Source organism: Chaetodon trifascialis, chromosome 13 (genome assembly GCF_039877785.1).
Source record: "Chaetodon trifascialis isolate fChaTrf1 chromosome 13, fChaTrf1.hap1, whole genome shotgun sequence".
Taxonomy (NCBI): Eukaryota; Metazoa; Chordata; class Actinopteri; order Chaetodontiformes; family Chaetodontidae; genus Chaetodon; species Chaetodon trifascialis.
In genome coordinates, this window is record NC_092068.1 from 3,434,670 (window position 1) to 3,457,648 (window position 22,979).

General features: G+C 39.7%; 1 protein-coding gene across 5 annotated transcripts in view; it reads right to left on the reverse strand.

Annotated features, from left to right (window-relative positions):
• Positions 1 to 2,075: 2,075 nt before the first annotated feature.
• hspa12a (heat shock protein 12A) overlaps positions 2,076 to 22,979 on the reverse strand; it is a 67,264-nt gene continuing 46,360 nt past the window's right edge. For 3 of the 5 annotated variants that reach the window (XM_070977507.1, XM_070977505.1, XM_070977504.1), the window contains 5 exons: positions 20,660 to 20,746; positions 19,019 to 19,123; positions 17,267 to 17,525; positions 9,269 to 9,372; positions 7,139 to 7,858 (listed from right to left, as the gene is read on the reverse strand). In XM_070977507.1, the coding sequence (XP_070833608.1) occupies positions 7,227 to 7,858; positions 9,269 to 9,372; positions 17,267 to 17,525; positions 19,019 to 19,123; positions 20,660 to 20,746 (1,187 nt within the window). In that variant the 3' untranslated portion in view covers positions 7,139 to 7,226. Of the gene's footprint in view, positions 7,859 to 9,268; positions 9,373 to 17,266; positions 17,526 to 19,018; positions 19,124 to 20,659; positions 20,747 to 22,979 lie in introns of all 5 variants that reach the window. The other 2 variants (XM_070977506.1, XM_070977508.1) reach the window with 2 other exon arrangements.

A 22,979-nucleotide genomic window follows, 5' to 3' on the forward strand; every position in this document is an offset into this window, starting at 1 on the left:
GCAGGAAAAATAGAAGAAATGTATGAATGTATCCCTCACTACTAATGCCAATGATACCAATGTAAATAAAGTTGAGTGACAGTTGCAGTGAGGCTGCTATTTATTTAGAAAACATTCTTGACAAACACAGAGGTAAAATGAAATGATGTGTTTTGTTCTGGTGAAGTGTTAGATTATTTTAGCAATGCAGTCAAGTGTTTTCTTAAAAGGTGAAAGTTTCCAATATGGCTGGCAACAGGACATCAAAAAAGACTGAATGAAATGAACTCCCTAATTCATTTCTCGCATAAAAGCCATAAAAATGTCTCCTATGTGAACTTTTTTAAGGCCAAAAGTAACTACCACAGCAAGCTCTTATTCTTCTTAGAGATTGCCGCAATAACATCACACTGATAATTACGTAATGGATCACTTATTGAAAATTTGTTGTTTTGTTTTGTTTTTTTTTTGACAAAAATAATAAGATACAGTAGACAATTACACATGTACACTGACAGGCCTACTCTTGGACATTCATGACTTACAAAGTATTTGACACTTTTTTAGGTGATGCTTGAAGTAATTTTGAAAGATTTGAGTTGAGAAATATGATATTCAGAAATGTTTGTAGGTCAATGTTGTATATCATCAATAGAAATTAAATTTTTAGACTGGAAAAGGATCAGACCACAGAAAGATGACCTTTCAGGAAAACTGGTCTGGGCAGTCTGTCAGTAACACTGTCATTTCTGTTTGGATTACATCGGTAAAATCACCTTCATCATCACCCTCCACTATCCTTGCTCCTCTTGCTCCTTTGCTCCACCTAAACATCCACACAAATTTTCATGTTCGTCAGCTTCTGTCAACCAGCACTGTTGCCTGTTCATGGTGCACTTTTATTTTGGCTTAGAGATAGTTTTGTTTCTTCCACTGATACAGTCGTTTCATATTCAACTGTTTTGTATGTTTTTTACTCCTTTATACACTGCCTATAGCACTGCACAAACCTATGTGCAGTTACACATTAATGAATTAATAATCTTATTACTAATTCAACAAAAAGGTGTGAATTTTATACAGAAAAATAAATCTCTTCTCTTTCTTTTACATACTCATACTCCTTTCCAGTGCCGGTATTATATATTCTATTACGTACAATTTAATCTGAATCTCATACCTCATTGAATCCACTTGATGGCAGTGTTGGCTCACAAAGACTCCTCCACCTGTCCAGACTCAGTCCATAATCCAATTGACAGTTTTCCTTTAAGAGACCTGAAATGATTGTGGAATCAGGATTGAAAGAGGATTGAAGGACACATGGTTTTTGTGGACTTTCATACGACGGGATCTAATATGAAGTCTAGATCTTTTTTTGCGTTGTTTTTTAATGGCCCACCCTCTCAACAGCGATGGACAACCATCTTTTCTATTTTCATTTTATTTCCATTTTAATGTAGACATTATTCCTGTAGCAGAACGAGCTTCTCCTGAGGACACTGAGGTCATGTCTGTATTTTTTCAGGGGAGTTTCTGCACGGGTGTATATTTTATCCAGGATATGAATTCTCATCCAGTGTGTTTACACTACAAAATATGCAATTGTAACAACTTTTGTGACAACAGATACAGGATTCATTATTTCCTCAACAGACTGTAATTTCTGGCAGCAGTCACATTTGCCAGCCTCGAATTTGGTGATTGTAAATGAAAATTGTCCTACTTTGGCTACCATTTACACACCCAGTGGATTGTCTGAAAATTCTTTTGTCACAAAGCTGAAAACAGGACAGTGTTTCTTAGCTCATAAAACTTGACATTTTGGAGATACATTCACAATTCTTGCAATATAGCTGAGCAATTAACTGGATAAAATGTTAAAATGTAAAAAAATAAAAAATAAAATAATAACAATAATAATAATCGCATACATTTTAAAACATTATTATTTCTAGTCAATTTGGGGAATTTGGAGTCATGAGCACAGTATTTGTAAAATCCTGTGTCTGGTCATGCATTTAGCATGAGTGAGTGCTCCTTCCTGACCAAACTAAATGATGGTTAACTGAGCAGAAAACACAACACAAGGAATGTTCTTTGAAATACACATAAGATTTTATTGGTGACAGTGTATACCTGGCATTGATCAAAATACACCCATTACTGTGTGAAAATTGCAAGAGAAGACATTTAAGTAACCCAATATATGAAAAAAAAAAACATAAAGAAAACTCCTTTGCATCGTCAATAAACAACTAAAAGAACAAAGTGTACGTTGTGTTGCTGATATTATCCTAACTACAAGCTCAATCATTTTAGCTGTAAAAGTTTCTTAATTATTGTATACTTTAGATATTGTTAAGCAGGTACTTGTACAAGATGCAAGCTTGCTAGACGTCTACCTCAAATCAATCCCACTGAACCACTGATCGACTATAAATTTGACATTTCAACCGAAACGTCAAACGCTGCCTCACACGCTGAAAACAGAAGGCTTATGTCAGCTAAACATGTCTTCATATAATTTTATCATTGCTTTAAATATAAAGCTGCTACATAACAGCATCCTGTGCATTACATAATACTCAAGGCTGCACAAAATACACTGTAATTTTCTAACCAAGGAAACAACAGAAACGTGGTGTTAGTACATTCTTGCACTTGATATCCATCCTTTGTGAGTACAGAAGTGTGTAGCAGGAATAAAAGGTTATTAGGTTAGTTATCAGTAAAGTATGTGAAGTGCTGCCCTGCTATGGTAGTTATGAGCTGCCATCAGTTACAAGCATTAATATCAAGTACATCAGCTCAGAAAGCAGCGGGGTACTACACACAGCCCAGCCAAGTGTTGAACACTGTGACAAGGCTGTAGAGCACACAGTTTATTCCAGAAAACACTACCATCATCTTCCTCATCACCATCGTTTGTGGTAAACCTTGATTTTGTGTATTAGTAATAGCAATCAACTTGCTGTTTGATGCTTGTTTTTGTTTAGTCATTCCTGTGTGACACATGCGAAACATGCATTGCAGAACAAGTGCCGAAGACTGCAACTTGTGCGACTTTGTACACTGACACTGAAAAGCGAGGCAAGCCTTGATTCACAGTTCAAATGAAGAATCTAAGAAAATGGCTTTAAAAACTGGCTGCAAGACCTTATCATTAACATGTCAAGATCCTGGTGACACTATAGCACAAATTCCTAATATGCTGTGGGGGTTGATCAATACCAATGACTCCACACTTACTTGGCCTTTTTTTGAGCCAAACAAGCTGACGACTTACAGATTTATTGTTCCTCCAGTATTAACACTGATATGCTGCTTCTTTAAAGAATGTTTGATGTCTAGCTCCACATCAATCAGCTAGCTTGGACTTGTGTAAAGTCTTGTAAACAACATCTGCCTTGTTGAGTTTTGTTAGGATATGGTGACACTGAACTGGAAATATCTGACTGTAGGGGCCACAGCAGGACGCACTGAAGCAGGTGTATGGGCTGGGTCACACCAGCATTGAGGTTTGGACCAAAACCATTTTTATGGAATCAGTGCAGTCACTCATGGAGGCAAAGTACATGTGCACAGTGCTTTTGCATGGAATTCAGCTTTGGTGAACTCTGATGGCCTCAGTATGCTAAAAAGCGCTTGTCGGATTGTCTAAAAGCAATTTTTTTAACTTTCCGAAACAGAAAATCCAACAATCATGCCCACTTTACACAGTGTTTAATAGCGTTGCAACTATTTTGGTCATACCACGAAGGACTTCCAGGAGAGACGCCGGCCAAAGCTGTTTCCTGACAGTACAATTATTGCACTGCATTGAGACTACAAAGACCAACAAAAGACAGAGTTCTTGGAGTTACTTTCAAGCATACTGTGACCTTCACGCAAGAATTTGCACCGTTGAACAATAGCAAACTGTTTCTACAGTGTTGACTGACAGTGTTGGCCTTTGATGGAACAGTACCCCTGGCTATCATATTTGCTGTCGCACCATCCAGTTCTATACAACTGCTGTTGAATACGAAGTAACACCAACAGAGCATTTTTCAATGGATTAAACAAGCCACACACAAACGTGCTCACTGCCTGATGTTGGTCAGTACATCAACAAGCTGGACCGAGGACAGCAGATTTGTTCTACCAACGTTGTTGCAGTTTCTCCTGGCTGCCTACAAATGTTGATTATGTCATGGTAATGCCCCTTTAAGTCAGCCTATGAAACTTTTTCAAGAGAATGTTTGCAAACATGTTCAACTCTGGAAAAGGCATCCATTGAATCCGTGCAATGCTCAGTGTTTACTCCTGAATTCACTCTTACAGAACATATATGAAGGTAAGTATATTGTTGGAGGGCCTAGGAATGCACTGTATGTTCTGACAGGATGAGTGACATCACATTTTATTCATTCTAGGCACTAGTTAATTAAGACTATAGAACTTCAACGTTTCATAATCATTTGGAAAGGTGGCTTTTTACTTGAATGATTATTGCTAACTGTGTCTCAGTCTTTAACACAGAAACAACAATTTCTGATGCATTCAATGGCTCAAGTTCTTTGCAGTAGGATGAACATATTGTCTCAACATTTCTTCATTAATATGGAATAAATCATTATGAAATCCCCACAGAACTGGTGGGATGGAAAAGGGAGCTGGACACGGATACTGCAACCATTTCAAAAGTAACCAACAATTTCTTTTAAGGACGGAGGTATTCAAGTTTCTTGATGATTGCAAAAAAAAAAAAAAAAGGCGACACATACAACCTCTCACTTTGAATGAAGACAGCAATCAAACCTGCCTTGGCCTCTCATGCTATGGCTGGTGAGAAAAAAATGCTGAGAGATGCCCCTGTGAAAGCACACATGCACACACACATCCATGCACGCACGCACGCACCCACCCACTCTATTGGCTCTAAAGCTGCTGAAACAACGCTAAAAATCTGTACAATATTTAAATACTGTATTTACAGAAATAAACTTCATTGTTTGTCACACCTGTATTCAAAATATTCAAGTGGGCAAGTGGCATTTTCTCCACATGTAATAACCAGAAGCATTAACAAATAAAGGCAACAATTAAGCGCATTTGATGGTAGTATTTGCTTTTCAGATTTAGCCTGCAGCATGTTTCACATTCTTGGATTCAGATTTAACTGTGGATCTTAAAGTGGTTTTGCTTGATGTGGCCTGTTTCTTAAACACTTGGCATTATTGCCGGTTGTTCTCCAAAGCATGACATCAGCTTTTAGACTGACTTCCTATTGTCCATGTAGGGTTGGATATCAGTTGATTTATGGTTCCAACTATTATGCTTCAGTACTGAAAACATGGACTGTCATTTGTTAACATGAATTGATAGTAAGGATGCCCAACAAATCCCTTTGAAAAGCAACCATATCTAAATTAGTGAATGGCCTCATTTCTACGGTCACTTCTAATATCATCCACAATGTTTCTTGCCTTGTGCAACATAACTGGCCAACAGTTTTTATCTGTTGAACAAGCATTATATAAATTTGCAGAAATGCAATGGCTTCCAGTTTTCATTCACAGCTGATGTGTTTTAAACAGCCATACAGGCTTTAATTTAACATGTATGACAAATGAAAAACAAAAGCTATCTGTATATATAACTATAAAGCCTAATTACGCACATACTCAATATCAATGTTTTTTATTAACATGGTTTTAAGTGGCTGTGTGTAATGTCAATTATTCATAGAGACAAACCATCAGTCACTCAACTGCAGTTTCCCTCAACTCTGCAGAGCATCTGTCAGTTCATTGTTTTGGCTCAGTTGCCAGCAGTTTTACAGTTTGGTTCAGTCTTACTGCCCTCATCAGCCCTGTTCCCAGCAGCCGCAGGCAGCTGTTTCCAGTGAAAAACCTCTGATAAGCTCACTGTACACTGCCTGCCCTAGTCATGACTCGCTGGTAAACACAGAGGAGCATTTAGCAGGAGATGGAGACTAAAACAGCTAAAAAATAAAGTGAATACTGGACTGCATCTGGTGGATACAAACATGACTTAAAATGAAAGCAAAAATTGCTCTATGTCTCTTCAATGTGAATAGTGAAATTGCTGTCTTCTTAACCATATCAGCTTTATCAGGTGATAAAATGTGGATGTTGTTTCAAGCTTGTTTCACTGCCCCACAGTCAACTTTTGGTCTCATCTTCCTCATCTCCATGACCACAATGTTTAACACATCCAGACAGAGCTTTTTAGGGCAACTGTTAGGCAGTATGAACAAGCTAAAAATGGAAGGTAACTACATTTAGCTTTAGCCTAACTGGCCCTGTATTTTTAGGACTTGGCTGTTTTAGATGCTGGGGGCACTACCATGCAGTGATTACATAACTTTAACAAAGAACTGCATATTCACTGCAGTGGATTCCTGTTATTAATAGCTTTCTGACAGGAGAAAATCAGTCTAAAATAAAATGATGTGCTTTGGAAAACAGCCGGCAGCAGTGTGACATAATAACAGTTTACATTATGTTTTAAGGGCTGAATCGTGCAAAACCACCAGTATGGTCTCAGAACTGTAGTGAGATGGAGCTGATGTAAGATTTCAACAGTATTAAGACCTTCCGCCAGAGCTTGATGACATGGTATTATGACCTTTTTATAGATCTATCACACAGAATGTTTTGTAGTACACAGATATGCAATGATCTGTTGTAATCGAACAAAAAACATTTAAGAAAGTGAAACATAGAAAGACGCATTGATCAAGGCTGAGAAGTGATCAAACATCAGTGAGTAAGCTTTTATCTTTCCTGTCAGGAGCTCTTAAACCTGCTTCAACAAAGCTGTAGCCTCAGTATTGGGTAGTTGGGTTTGCCATGAATGTGTGACCACGATGGAGCTCCTCAAAAAAGAACAGGGATGGAGTGAAGTGATGGACCTAAAACACACAGACCTCATACAGATGGTCTTTTTCTTTCCCTTGTCATAACATTGATTCTACAATTGAATGTCAGCCTGGGTTCGAGGAGAAGCTTATCACTTTTGTCCAAACTGTCTGCAACCCATGCTTAAACTGACAGTAACCAAACCTTGACATTCATTAACATTAACCCCTTTCCAGTAAATATCCCCAGCTTGTTGTGTGTTTGTGTGTGTGTGTGTGTGTGTGTGTGTGTGTGTGTGTGTGTGTGTGTGTGTAAGCTGTATGTTTCCATTTCCTTTGCTTCCAACTATTTTGTAATATTTACTCTCTTATTCCCTTCTTAATGGCTGAGGAAGTCAATGCTAGCTTTAACGGTGCGTCCGGTGGACACATCCACTGCCATGGCCCGAATCTCTGTGTCACCAAACTGCATGAGCGTCTGGATCTCGCGACGTGGTGCTGTGCTTTCTGTCCCGCTCACATCCAAGCGAAGTGTCCCACACTTCCTGACGCCGGGTTCACTGATGAACGCCGCTCTCTCCTTCTCAGAGCAGTAGACGTGGATGACGATAACCTGCTGAGAGGGCTTGGCCGGTGTGTAGCTCCGCTTTACCAACTCACCCAGTGCCACAGACTGGTCAGCGGCAATGAAGGTGTCAAAGACGTCAGTGCACCAGCGTGTGCCGTCCTTCACCAGCAGCTTCTCTGGAGGGTGCTTGCCTTCCACAAAGCGATTGAGGACACCCACCCCATATGTAAGGGGCGAGCGGCGGACTTTAATGACACTGGGGTCCAGGCCGAACAGCACAGCCCCTTTCAGAATGGTAAGGCCAACATCATGGGGTATGATGATGCGGCTACGGCCCTGGAGCATATTCTGGACAGCTTGCTGTAGCAGGGGGGATTCAGCAAAACCTCCCACTAAGAACAGGAACTTAATGTCGCTCACCTCTGGCTTCTCAAACAGCTCGGCTGGTGGAGAAAAACAGAAACTCAATGAAGAAAACAACTGACAGTGACAGGATGGAGTGCATGCACTATGACGCTCTGAGTGGTGTAATGAAGTTTTTGTTGTTCATAGATGTGTCCTGATGTCAATTTTATGGGTAACACTTACTGTAGGATGTAGTTACTGTCTGGCTTTGAATTTTATTTATGTGTTTTTTGTGTTATTTTTTTGAATGAATCTCCTATTAAGGCATAAAAACACAGCTGCACTGACTTGGATGGGTTGAAAGCTATAAGTCTGTTGAACCTGCAACGTTACAGCTGAATGTGGTCAAGTGTAGTTTGTTGTCCTTGTGACCACACCCTGCTGTAATGTAGCTTGTGGTGCCATGCTACATCACCACTGCAGAGTGCAGAAAAAGCATGTCACCACTAGTTGGCAGGGCAAGCAGACTAATTAGACTGGGTGCAGTTACTCTTTGAAGCCTTATAATTTCAACTTGGATTGTATTTGAAGAATTTTCTGACAATATATATATAAAAAAGCAAGCAGCAAGATGATCAGACAGTGGTCACTGAACTTGCTGGGTACTATCTCGTCATTACTGATGGTAGCGATCGGAAAATGGTGAAAATAAGATCTAATATGTATTAAAATTTTAAAGTATTAAATTTTAAAGTTTTCTTAAACTGTCACCAAAATAATTCAGAATATAAGTTCAGAGGTTTTTAAAAAGCTTTTTCTTGTTTTAAGTTCAAGAGAAACTTAAAAGTATCAAGTACATAGGCTGTTGCTTAGTCTGCTTTATGTCATCCATATAGTGCATTTTACTGCCACAAAGCTGCCGTATCAATATTTAACACATTAAGAGGTTGAGACATTCAGTTTCTTATCAGACTTTACTCCACTGGTTTAATACTAGTACTCTCATTTCTTGCATTCTACTTGCTTTCATGTTACTCCCTTCAGTCAAAAAAGTCACAAACATGTTTTACAACCTGAGCAAACCAATTAGAATCCAAGCAGACCGACCCGTGCTTAAGTAATGTGACCTACTTTCCTGTGGTTAAGAACGCTATGAATAATGTAGGGTGGATAGTTAAAAGGAGAGACCAAACCTCTCCTTTAGAAAACTGAGCAAAACAACAATACAAAAAAGACAGACACCGCTCAGAATGTTTTAAACAACCCAATCAACATTGTTTATATCTGCAGTCACTTGTAACTGTCGTGAAACTATGCAGTGTGTGATAGTTACTCAAGAGTGAAGACAATGATTACAAGCTACATGCTGCAAGTTGTGTAGTAGTTGCTTTCTGTAGATTTACCACAAGACAAAAACTAGTAATCTTAGTAATGTCAGCATGACAAACACCATTTAATTTGAAGCAACAAGACTTGTTTGACAACAAAGGTGAGAAATATGTGCTTACTGAGATGCTGGATGATGTGGTCTATGGTGGGCTTGAAGAGGAGATTCATAGCATCTGGACTCATCCTCAGCATCCCCTGAGATGACCATTTAACAAAATCCACACTGCAGAGGAGATGAGATGAGAGGAAGAGTGGAGACGACAGATGGGAGGAAGAGATGAGAGGAAGAGAGGAGAGGAAAGAGGAGATGAGAGGAAGTCAATAGAACACATTCCAAATACCAATATATATCACAATAATGCAAGGGTTTACCAAATCAAATATAGAATAAAATCAAATTAATGTTCAGTACAGTTAACTGTTCTGTTTTTATTGCATCACAAAGATTTTTCACATAGTTTTCATTAAACAACACTGTTGAATCATGGCTCAGTGCTATCTGAAGCACTATTCTAGTCCAGAAACACAATGTTTATTGCAATTGTGCAAAAAATCCTGGAGATCTGAAGGACCTGACTATTCACCGTTCTCATAATCTTAGTGTATTAGCATGGTGAAATTATTCTGGGAATTTGAACGAACATTTTTTATAGTGAGCTTTATTCATTCACCTCACTGATTTGAGGACTTTCCCACATAAGTCAAACAAGAGGACAAAGAGTATATGGGCAAAGAAGTGCTTTGAGCTAAATGCTAAGCTCAACATGCTAACATGCTCACAATAACAATGTTATCATACTGGTGTTCACCAAGTTGTGTTTAGCACAGTCCAAGTTATGTTTATTCTCATTCAAACATTGGATCAAATAATGGATCAGTATTGGATAAAATGAAGCTGATCAAAATCTGATCCTTTCTCTTTTCTTCTTTTTTTTTGCCTGCTAGTGTTGCAGCACTGCTCTCCTTAATGAGAGCTAGCTCTACAGCGTGAGTAGTTTGTTTGCATGTGACTTCAAAGACGAGTGTGTGAATGTGAAAAATTTGACTGCACCAGTTACTGAATCTGAGTTCAGACACAGACAGGCACAATGCATGGATCTGCTAAACTCTGCTAGGACCTGGCAGTCAGTCTCACCCTTGTGTTTCCTTTTCCCTTTTCCCAGTGTGGTTTTGTCTGTCTGTCTCCCCCTATCTGTGCAGCTGGGTGTGTCCCTGCACCTGGCCAGCTCCGCCTACCAGAGCACACCGTAGCTCTTCAGGCTGATTGGGCACAGCTTAAAAGGAGAGAGCTCTCTCCTAGTTATTGCCGGATTGTTCCAGTCTCTTTCCTCCCGAGATCCTTTCCAGGCCTGACGTGATTCTATATAGTGAGTACTTTCTCTCTCGTGCAAACGTGAGTGTGCTAATTTGTTTTCTTTGTTCCACCACTAAAGGTGTGTTTCTTTGTTCCAGTTGCCTGTCTGCCACTTCCACGTGTGCCTTGCCTCAGACCCGTCGTTATGGAGCTCCCTTAGTTATCTCCACTCTGTTAGAGTGCGCTTTGTGTTATTCGTTGTTGTCTCCACTCCTTTTGAGTGCACTTTTTGTTATTAATAAATTTTGTTCTTTTACCTGCCTTCTCTCTGGTCTGCATCAGCTGTCACTAATTAATGTCCACTGTCCATTTGTTCCTCAAGTAACTTAATGGCACACCAAAATGATCAGAGTGTATAAATAAGTGTTCTAAACATTGAGTCTATTATGTCTTTAATCAGAATGAGGATCATGTCAGAGTCAGTGGGGGTCCTGGGCCTGGTGATGGGGCTCGATGCAGATGGGAAGGAACTGTTCTTATGGCATGAGGTTTTGGTCCATCAGGACCACAGCCTCCTGCCCGAGGGGAGTGTCTCAAGAAGTTTGTATCCAGGATGGAAGGGGCTGGCCACAATCTTATAGCCCGCCTCAGGGTCCTGGAGGGTGGGCAGATATCATATCCTTGTATACATGGCCTTGTACCAGGCAGCAGCAGCAGTGCACCCGATGCTGATGGAGGATGTGAGCATGATGGTGGGATAGAAGTGCACATTCATAGTCTATGGCAGGTTAAACTTATTCAGTTGCTGAAGGAAGTGCATCCTCAACTTATAAACTAAACAGTTTTAACCAGGACCTCCATAACTTCAATTAGCTTGTAAAAAACATAAGGTGTGTAGCTGTTAATTTATGCATCAGATATTTAGTTAAATAAACTGTACCAAAGTATCGTACCAAAAAACAGTAACAAGAAACAAATAAAACTTAAGCAACAACAGACAAACACTAGACAATATGAGGGGAGACAAAAGCCATTCTGAATAAATGAGCCTTTAGCTGCTTATGAAAGGCGTCAACAGACCAAAAAATGTAAGTCTATAGGAAGAGTGTTAGCGGTTTCAGGGTCACCACTGGAAAAGCAACATCAGCTTTTGTTTTCAGTCGAGTGTGAGAGACAACCAGTGAGCCCTGGTCAGAAGACGTGAGGGAAATACTGATGATACAAGGATGGAGCAGGTCATACATGTACACATGTGCCTGACCAGACAGTGCTCTACACATGAAAACAAAAACCTTAAAATGAATCCTGAACTTGATGGGAAACCAGTGTAAGGAAGCATCTCAGTATGGACATTTTCACATCACTCGCAATGCAACACACAACAACAATGTCAAATCCAGAGTGAAACTCTGCAAGAAAGCGTCTGAGCACCACCTTAAGCACCTCGCTGGTCTGAAACAGAAAGACACTGAGCTTGGTCGATTGTAAATTAACCAAAGAGATGAACTGACAGAGGGAACAAGTTTAATTTTACTAGGAGGCACTTAATCCAAAACTGCAGAGCAATGTGTATTGATGGAGTGGACGGCGAGCAACATCAGCATGAGAAGGCAACACTGCACTTGGGTCAAAAGCTGTAGACCACTTTTCAGCCGAGAGGTGGTTTAAGAGAGAGCGAGAGCAATTTACACAATTACTGGGCACAGAATCTAAATAAAACTACAAGCTGAACCAAACACATTTGTGATCATTCACATGCAGCTCCTCAGAGCAAAGAGAATCAGTATTTAAACCAAGCATAAAAGCAAGGTCCAAGGTATGACCCAAGGTGTGACATTAAGAAAATCTGCATCAAAACTACAAGAAAACGTTAATAAATATGAAAAGCACTAATAAATGTGATGACACAATGTGCCTCACATCATGAGGCATGATTGTGCAGCTACAGAGCCTAAAATGCATTCATAAAGTGAATCTGGTGCATAGATGAAGAGAAATATGGTATTTTCAGATCAACCACTGCCAGCTTGAAAACCAGAAGCAGAGACCAGTGGCAGCCTGGGCTCTGTGTGGACCACTGTCATCGATTTTTCATCCGCTATTTCCTTCAGTTCTGTCTCCTGAGGCCTACAAGCACATCTCTCTGTGCCTGAATGCCGTCTGTCTGTCGAATAATAAATCCAGAAAGAATCCATAGTATCCATCTACTTTGATCCCATGTGTACAATTCCTGCACAGTACTGTATGTGCACGTGTCTGTGTGATAGTGTTAATGTTGGCCCCTCCCAAGGCTTTCCATCACAATGAGACTGACTGACTATTTCCAGTTAGGCGTCAGAGGAGTCTGGGGGCCACTGAGGGCTTCAGTTTCAGCCACATAAATATACTTTAATGACCCTCACTGTGGGATTATGAAAATCCACACAGACATAAGACAGGGCCATTAAAATCTAGACTCCATGGTGGCCCCAGGAGTCAGTTACTATAGTACTCTAATGGCTGGGAGTGAAAAGTTATATGACCATTAATAGGGCCTCGTCTAACACTGAGTTCGAAGGCTTTGTCCGTTTATCAAGTCAGGAGGTCAAGAAAGAAATCAATGTTTCATAGAAAGTGGTCCTGGGCGTTGCACCATCCTTGCTTCTTATATGTATCTTTCCATCAACTCTGGCATCCACAAACCATTTTACCACATCTGGATCAACTGTGAGACACTCTACTGTACTTCAGTGGTGGGGAACTTTTTCCTGCCAAGGGCCATTAAAATTGTATAACATCTTTGAAGGCCAGACTAAATTATTGAACACCTATCACACTAACCTCTGCTTTGGCTGAACTGCTTCTCTTTAGCTAGACGTCTGATGTCAGATGGTAGTGCTGCTGCTGCTGCTGCTGCTGATGATGATGATGATGATGATGATGATGGTACTCCCAGCTGGTTTTCCAGGTTTAGGTCAGTCAGTCTTGAGCAGAACTGACTCTTTGCATGAGACAATTTTTTTTTCCTGCTTACAGCTCACAGTAGTAGGTTGTTGCTTTGTAGCTCAATGACTTCATGTTGTTGGTTGTCAGTCATATCAGCTGGTTCCACATTAAACAGCAGATATGTTCACTTCATTGACTTTTCATGTCCTAAAGCCTCTCACCAAATATCTGAGGGAGTTTTCACACTCAGCAGCATATTCAGACTTTTGTTCTTGCAGAGTGGGAAAATGCTCAGTGTTTCCTCTTTAGTTCAGTTTCCAGCTTCAAGTTCACAAAGCAGAGAGCTGAGGAGCTGCTGGAGCTTGAGGTTGAGCTCTGGGAGGTTCTTGGTAATGTCCACCATGAAGGCCAAATCTTACAGACACTTGCTATCATTGACTTTCCACATTAGGTTTTCCTTGATCTCTATGAATGATTCCAGACAAACTGACACTTTGGAACAATTATACTTTGTCTGTGCTAGCAGCTACAAGTCACTCCACAAATTCTCCTTCTGAATGAGGTTTCAGCTTCTCAGCTATTAGGTCTTAAGAAAGCTGTTTGTTGGGCTCTCAAACCCGAAGAACTTATCCAAGCACATTTGTCCTTGCAGCTCATCCAGTTTAACATGTTTTGAGCTATACTGACTCTCAGGGCCTTTTTCATCACTGTGAGCTCCTCCTCACAAACTTATGTAGGTAAACTGACTTGATTTTACTTCCACAAAAAAATAAGCATTTGTCAATTTCTCTTGGAAAGTGTGACACTCGTGTTGACTTGAGTCATGATATCAACTGCTTTGTGCCTGTTGTGTTCAGGGACTACTCAGAAAAATGTCTTAGTCTGCTAATTAATGATGTTGCCTCTGTTTAACATGGTTTAGACACAACATCTGTCATCAGTCTACCACTGATAATGACATCTGACACTTCTAAAACTCATAATAGTTTATACAGTATTATGTTAACATGTTATCATTAATGTCATCATTAAATAAAACTCTATAAGCTACTATAATGTGCTTACAAATGCATGATGCTCCCACTTTACGTAATGTACATGTTTAGCCTGCTGTTGCCTGTCTGTTTTGTTTGTCTGGATTCAGTTTTGGTTATTAAAGCTTGCTTTCTGTTTTTCAACCCGGCTGCCTAAACCTAACAGTAAAGTGTTCAACTGTTCAATGTGTACAAACATCATTTTTCAAAAATACAATAGGTATTTTGTGTTGGTATACTGTAAACTTGGCCTGTGGTTTTAAATTAGAGACACAGCCTACTTCCGGAATACAGGATCCATGTAAGTAGTGGAAGTGCAACTTTACTAACTAAATTAGATGAGAAGTAAATTTATAGATCTCAGTCGAGACTAGAATTACTGCCTTGCAGTTGTATACCATGTCAAGTTGTAGTTTACACCCATGTCAGTCAAGACTCATATATGTGATGAAGAGTTTGATGACATTAAATAAAAGGTATTAAGAGTATTTTTTGTTGAAATGGAAGTTCTCAGCATACTGAGGATACAGCATCTTTTTTTCCAGAGGAGTTCAGAGGACTGATAGAGAGCTTCATCATAACAACCACCAACCACCACCAACAATCACCTGAAGCTCAATATCAGCAGAAGCAATTAGCTTGTGGTAGACTACTGCTGTCATATGTCTATGAGTATGTAATTTTACTGAGAGAAACAAAACACAGAGACAAATTCAATGTATGTGTTCACATGCTTGGCCAATAAAGCTGATTCTGACTCTGAAAAGACAAAGTTGTAGTCTTGACAGTAGACAATGCTTCCAATTATATGTTCAAATTGTAAACAAATAATTACAGATTGTGAGAATGAAAACTTGATTTTGAGAATAAGCAGCATTTCATTTTATTTTGTAACATGTAGGTGTCTTTCTAAAAAGATATGTTTATGTTGAAATAATATACAAGTAGTATGTGTCTCATTGGTTTTCCCTCTTATGGAGATGATGAGCAACCTATTTATTTATTTTTTTTTTTTTTTAAAGGGATAATTAAATGCAATTTTTGGGCAATTTCTGCTGTCCCACTTCAAATATGGATGTTGCTGCAAAGAAACTACAAATCCAAACAAATATAAAATGTGGATGCTTCACACACATCTTCAACCCGGCAGCACAGAAGATCTATATAATCAGCACAGTTTCAAGACTGGTATCATCAATTCAGTGTCTGATCAAATGTGAAACATGGTCATAATGTGCCCTTCTGCTCCTGAGTTATGTGGTGAATAATGGCCAGAAAAGAGTTTTAGCAGAACACGATGATGTTACAGTGAAGGCGATCTTTGACCTTTGGGGTAAGAAAATATCATCACTTTGTCATTTTATCCTTCAAGAACTTTTGCCATATTTAGGATCGGATTTCTTGAGTTACACCCAAAAATGTGTTCTGTGAGGTCACACTGACCTTTGAACATCAATTTCTAATAAGTCATTCTTGTGCCAAATCTGAAGAAATTTCCTGAAGGCATTCCTGAGATCTAACACTCACACATGTACAAGCATTTACAGTTATTTAAAGTACTGATTAAATAAGTGAGATACTAGTCTAAGGGTGCTTTCACACCTAACATGGTTTAAACAGAGCCTGGTGTGTTTGCTCAGTTAGTGCAGTTCATTTGGGCTGGCATGAACGATGACCCTGGAGTGGACCAAAAGGCTGGAATGAGACTGCTTGAAAAGGTGGGTCTCTGTCTGCTAGTGGTTCATTTGTGGTGTGAAAGCACGATTTTAGCATGATTTCAAAAGCTAAACTACTAAAAAGTCCATCTGCTGACCTCAGTGCCTCTTTGCCTGACATCAAAAGAAATCCGCCAAGACCTCAGAAAAAATATTTGTGGACCTCCACAACCTTGGAAGCAATTTCCAAATGCCTGAAGGTACAGCGCTCATCTGTTCAAATAATAGCATACAAGTATAAAGACCATGGAACCATGCAGCAGCCATACCAGTCAGAAAGGACACATGTTCTGTCCTGGCATGGAAAAGAAAATCAATCCCAGAACAGCAGCAAATGTCCTTTGTGAAGATGCTGGAAGAAACAGGTACAAAAGTATCTATTATCCACAGTAAAACAAGTCCTACACTATCTGCCGAAAGGCCACTCGACAAGGAAGAAGCCACTCCTCCAAAACTGCCCTGAAAAAGCCAGACAACGATTTGCAACTGCACATGGGGACAAAGATCTTACTTTTGTATAAATGTCATCTGGTCTGACAGGACAAAAATGAAGTATCTGGCCATAATGACCATTGTTATGTTTGGAGGAAAATCTATGGGCAAAACTGAAAAAGCAGGTGTGAACAAAGAGGCCTAAAACCTGCCTCAGCTACACCAGAAGGAACGGAACAAAACCTCCAGCACCTTCTTGTGAGGAGTTTGTGGAAGGCTAGCCGTTTCCCCCTGCTTCTAGTCTTTATGGCTAGGCTAACCACTGCTAGAGCGCAGTACTTCATGTACATACATGAGACTGATATCCAACTTCTCATCTTAGTCTCAGAGAAAGGCAAATACATATTTCCTGAAGCACTGAACTACTTTATTTAATACTACTGAACGACTCCTTTAAATTTTAAGCATAAAAACTAAAAACTGTGGTTACCCATGGCTGTTAATGTGCTAAGCAGCACCAAGAAAAGTGTCAGAAATGTGTGTGTGTGTGTGTGTGTGTGTGTGTGTGTGTGTGTGTGTGTGTGTGTGTGTGTGTGTGTGTGTGTGTGTGATGTAAGGTGCAATAGGTCCTGTTGTCTTTTCCAGTATTTTCTTCTAAACAAACAGGGTGATTTTCTCTGCTGCAGGTCATCTTTTAGATGCTATGAATGTACTCACTTGCTTTTGCGCAGAGCATGTTCCACACTGTGGCCCCTGAACTTCTTATAGTAGTCGATGAAGGAAAAGGGCAGGTTAATATTGAGTGGATTGGTTCTGTCAGGGGCTGCTGCCCTCTTTCGAGACTCAAACGCAATCATTAGGTCCACCCAGGCGGCCGGCCTCTTGATCTTGAATTGGTCGATGAAATCCTGGCCAAAGATCTTACACAGAAGCTTCTCAAATTCATAGTCAATCCCAAGAGAGCCATAGGGACCACCTGGAAAAAGAGCATATCATGATTGTGAATCAAATAAAAAGAAGCTGTAACCTCAGCTGCCTAAAACAGAATGAAATGGTGTTGTATGCAGAGGTGCACACAGCAGGTACGCAGGTACACATGCATGACAAATCAGAAATCACACCAGTTGTTTTAAAGTGCACCTTTGCATACTGTGTGTGACACTGTTCACATTGGGGGGGTCTACCTCCAACTTCCTTGTGTGACTGAATTGGGTGCTGATACAGTAAAACTGCGCAGGCCATAATAAATGGTTTCATGATTCTCCACAATGTAGGCTTGAATGAGTAGATGACAAAGTTGGTCGTCATGTGCACAGACAGGACTTGCGTCAACGTTGGTGTGTACAACAGCACAAAGTCAGCTGATCAACAGCAAGGTCCCTTACTGTGAGACATTTAATCACTCTGTTGTCAAGCTCCTCCAGGTTTATTTACAAAAAGGTGGAGCTGCTGTGCTGAACAAGTTTTTTGTTAAGAGGATGGAATCTCCTTTTTGAAACTGGGGAAGTTTCATAATATCATGCCTGTATGGAGGTATGAAACACTGCTGAAAACATCAAGACTACTGCCAGCTATTCAAATGGGCTAGGTGAAATGCTTATATATGCTCACATTATCCATTTTCATCTGGTGCAATACCATTATATCTTATATTATATCTTGTGCAAGTTTGATATTTTTTCCAACTGTGCAACAGTACAAACACTATTTGTTATCCATATTGACAACAGTATTTTTATAAGCTGTACATATTGCATATATACTGTACATAGAATCATGAAATTCAATGTTCTTTCTATGCAACAGTATTTCTCAAGTGCAGTACAAAATATGACATTGGTAATTTTCTCATAGGAGTGTTGGCAATAGTATTTTGGAAGGCAGTAGCATTTTTATGGCATTTAGTATTTTTGTAATCTGTACATTATGTACATACTGTAATACTTGCTTGCTGTAATTACTTTATTTCCCCAGTGTGAGATTAATAACATCTTATCTTATCTCCTATAACAGTGACCTGCAACACATCTGAGTATTTTCAGTGTTTTCTGACCAACAGGCTTGATACTGCCAATATTTTAAAGACAACATCCAAGAGGTTTCAGATGGAACACACACACTTTTGCCTGTTCAGGACCACAGGACACACACTGTTTCTAATGCTGATGCAATCCAGACTGTTCCTCCAACAAGGTGGTTAAATTGTCTCTTATGCTGCCTTTGAGCAGTGCAGCATGTGGGGATTTTCACATCTCAACATAATAAAACGTCCAAATCTCGTCTGTAACATACTCGTCAAAGATGACCACAGAGACATTTGACCCACAGCCAGCTGTTGACCTGTGGATGGAGGCAACTAATCTGATGTTCAAGCAGGGACTGAGAAGAGCATCTTCATCATCATCTACCAGGCAGGAAGTTGAAGAGGAGGACAGTGAGGAAGATTGTGTTTATTGGATGTCCTTTCACCTGAAGCCTTGTAGAGCTCCTTCAGATGTCCCTCTGGAAGACGGATCTGATGGACTGTCAGGTCCACTGTTCCTCCACCACAGTCCACCACCACATAACGGTCACCTGCAAAGAGAATGCACAAAAAATGGAACATATTTGACATGCAGCCACTGCCTCTTTACCATAACTCTGCTGTTTTTAGAAACTTTCTCAAGGGAAGTTTGAAATTTGTGACTCTCCAGATTCTTGAACCAGGCCAAGAAGAGTACTGCTGGCCTACATTTCTGGAGCTGTAGTGTCAGCTGCACAGTAGTGAGGTGATGAGTGAGAGAGTGGGACTCAGGACTGGCTTTGGCAAAGACAGGATGGTGGACAGCAGTTGACAGTTTGACATCAGATGATTCACACAATGAAACACATTGACAATCACATTTTAAGCATTTCTTTATAACTACATGTCACAGAACTTGTGTGTGGGTGTGCAGTTGAAGGTTTGCTCTACTAACTGCTTTCAAAAGCCACCAGTTCCATTTGTATTTGACTCAGATAACATCTCTCTTGAAGTGCAACGGAAATCACAGTCGTGATTAAAATGCAAACAAACCATGTCACTGATTCATACTGTATTTGCTTGTTATGTTTAGGCACATAAGCACAAGGAGAATTTAGGTTAATTGCGACTTGAGACGGGTCCTAATTTCTATGAGTTATGATAACATTGTACTCACTAAGTTAATGAGTTGTGGGAGGATGATGACATCACTACAATGAAGTCCAACAGGGCACCAGACAAGCAGTAGGATGATTATACAGGTTGTAAATAAACCATCAGTTTAATCACATTATTTGAACCACTTTACTTGAAGGTTAAACTAAAAGTGAATGTACCAGAAATGCTAATAATAATCCTCCACTGAATAGGAAAACTGTATGATGATGGATGTTTCCAACAGTTTGGATGATAATTTTACTGTTCAGCCTTCATTTTCTGTTCCAAGTATATTTTAACTAACCTTAGAGGAAGTCTACAAGCTGTCTGCTGATGTTTCTTGACCATCCATCCATCCATTGCCTATACCCGACTATCCCTTTCCGGGGTTGCGGGGGGGCTGGACCCTATCCCAGCTGTCAACGGGTGATAGGCGGGGCCCACCCTGAACCGGTCGCCAGTTGATCGCATGGCATGTTTCTTGACCTGTCTGACCTATTTTTAGTGTTGCCATGTTGCCAAGAATCACCAATGGGCAAATAAAGCCTAAGTTAAGATGACAATTAGTTTTCCTTTGCCAATTCAGCTTAGGACGTATGGCAGAAACATGCAAATTAGGTAAAAGGAACTACTTCTGGTACAACCAAAACGATTATCGTACAATGAAATAAAAGATGACAAACATGATGTAAAAGATGTAATAAAACAATACAAAAGACATTCTTTAAAATAGTAGCTTTTGATTGCTTTCTGTAAATATGACATTTTGTACACATCTCTAGATTGCTACAGTACCCCAAAAACCAAGACGCTCTATGCCTACCAAAATGTGGCTTCTAAAGCTTGTACCTAATGTGGCAGATTGGTAGCACAGGAAACAGCAAGAGCGTTTACCGAAGAGGAACAGGGACAGGCAATCATAGATCAGTAAAAGAAAAGAAAGACTCTACCTTCTTCCAGCTCCGACCAAAGCTCCCCTATGACATTTTCCACCAAAAAGGTGCGGCTCTGCCGGTTGCGCCGAACATGCTCCTTAGCTGGTTGTTAACAGAGAGAGAATGTTCTGGTGAGTGTGATGAAGGCGTGAAGCTCTGCTATGTGAAGCTGTGTGGCTCATAACCAGGTGTGTGAGGCAAGCAGCAGGCTGAGATGCACATGTATCCACACAGTGAGCAAGTCTGATTCCTGTAGAAGTCTGATCAAAGTTATTCAAGAACAACTGAACTCAAATGAATGATAAATAGATCATTTGCCTCTTCATATAAATATACTATTAGTACATACCAGCATGCAACCAATGCCTGTAATTTATCTGTTATAATGGGGTGACCAATCACGTTGCTCACAGTGAGAACATGCAGTGAAAGCAACAGCTATAGAACGAGAAATAGAACATCTTAACTCTAGGTGCTGCGACTCTAAACCTTGTGTTTTAATAAAGCTTAGTTTAACCATAAAAGTATGATTGAAATAGTAAATCCACCTGCAGAAAACCATACCAAGAAAGCAGAATGACATGAAGACGAACCCAGCAGGTTCATAATTCAACATTCATGAAAATACATTCAGGCAACTGCACCAGTTATGAGTTATGAACGTCTGATAAGAAAAGCAGTCAGTATTAAATCAGTATTACAACTAAACCTGTTTATGCATAGATGGTTTGGATTAAAAGAACATTTTCTAAAAAGACCTAAACACTAAACACAACACCACAGTCTTCTCCTACAGGCTATTGAACCTGTAGCACAGTGACGCCATGTGACCTGAGGTTGACTGGCTAATAGCAGGAAAAGCTGGCAGGAGTAAATGTCAGAGGGACATTTCCTCCTACACAGAGGAAACAATACAGAGAAGGAAGGACAACTTTTCAACTCTTATTTTCTTCACAGAGGTCATGAGAGAGGTCTACAGTGAGCATTACGTCAGCCTGACATTTCAACAACAACATTATATAAATGCAGCTCAGACTGATGGAATACTATAGTATCCTTTCCCAACCTTGGGGTCAGGACGCCATGTTGTGTCCCCTGATATTCAAACAGGTTTGCTAGAAAACAGCCAAAAATAGCAATACATTTTTCAATATGTAAATATTAAGGTGATCTAAATTGACATCAATTTTCAAAGTTTTATTTAGAAAATCTAAAATAAAATAATATGTGTAGACAGGCCTGCAGGTGATGCTTGGTAAATTACCCAATCATCAAATGGTTTGACTGGGTGAGTAAAATAACACTAAGTTAACACTGTGGGCTTTGAAACTAGTCTTAGTGCTGTCATGTACATGAAACCAAAGAACCTGTCCAGGCTTGATGCCACAGATGATATGAGACTACAACCACAACTTTAGGCTTGTAATATGCAAGCAAAACCACCTCATCAGACACGATGAGTTCATACAAACATCTGTCTCAGCTTAAGCAGGTTAGCCTTTATTGTACAATAAAATGTTGTGTCATGTCTTTATTAAAATCACAGTGTGCTATTAAAATATCCAATAGCAAAAAATCTTTTAGCCTGGTTAAAGTGTTTAAACCTTAAATTGGGGTTTAGAGCCAAACAAGCTGAGCATCTCTGCAGACAGCAAAGTAAAATCAAAACTGTAATACCAAAATATCCCAAAATGTTGAAGGAATAACAATGTTAATTATTGTTAATAACATTTTGTAACCAAAAACTCATCTGTGCTTTTTTTCTCCTCTCAAATATGGCAAGCAACTTAGCTCACTGTTACAGAGAAAATATCCCTCAGGATTATTGCCCATTTACTGTTTTACAGGGCTGATTAGTCTAACATCTCTGTCTGTCTTACAGGCTGTTCTCATGCTTTACTGCTACTCTCACGTTATATCTTCTAATCTGCGTGCAGTTAAAACATTACGTACACAACCTGTAGCTGTCGCTGGACAAGTGTTTGCTTCACCTTACGTCTTCAAGCAAAACCATCCCATAACTAACTGGTGTAAATGTGTACATTTTGGCCTGACAGCTGCATTACAAGAAAGGTCAGAGGTCACAGAGTCATCAGAATTCATAGTCTGGAGACAGTGAATATCCATATCCAAGTGCCACTGTCGGACCCACAGACTAACCAGCCAACATCACCAATATTATCATGAAAATAGATCTGAATAATACTTTCATTCTTGTTAATTAAGTCATAAGGCTCCTTTGATTTTGTGTATTCAAGTATGGTAGTGGTGGCCGTGTTGAAGTCCAATCTAAAACCTATACATTAAATATTTTTACCACTTATTATAGCAGAAA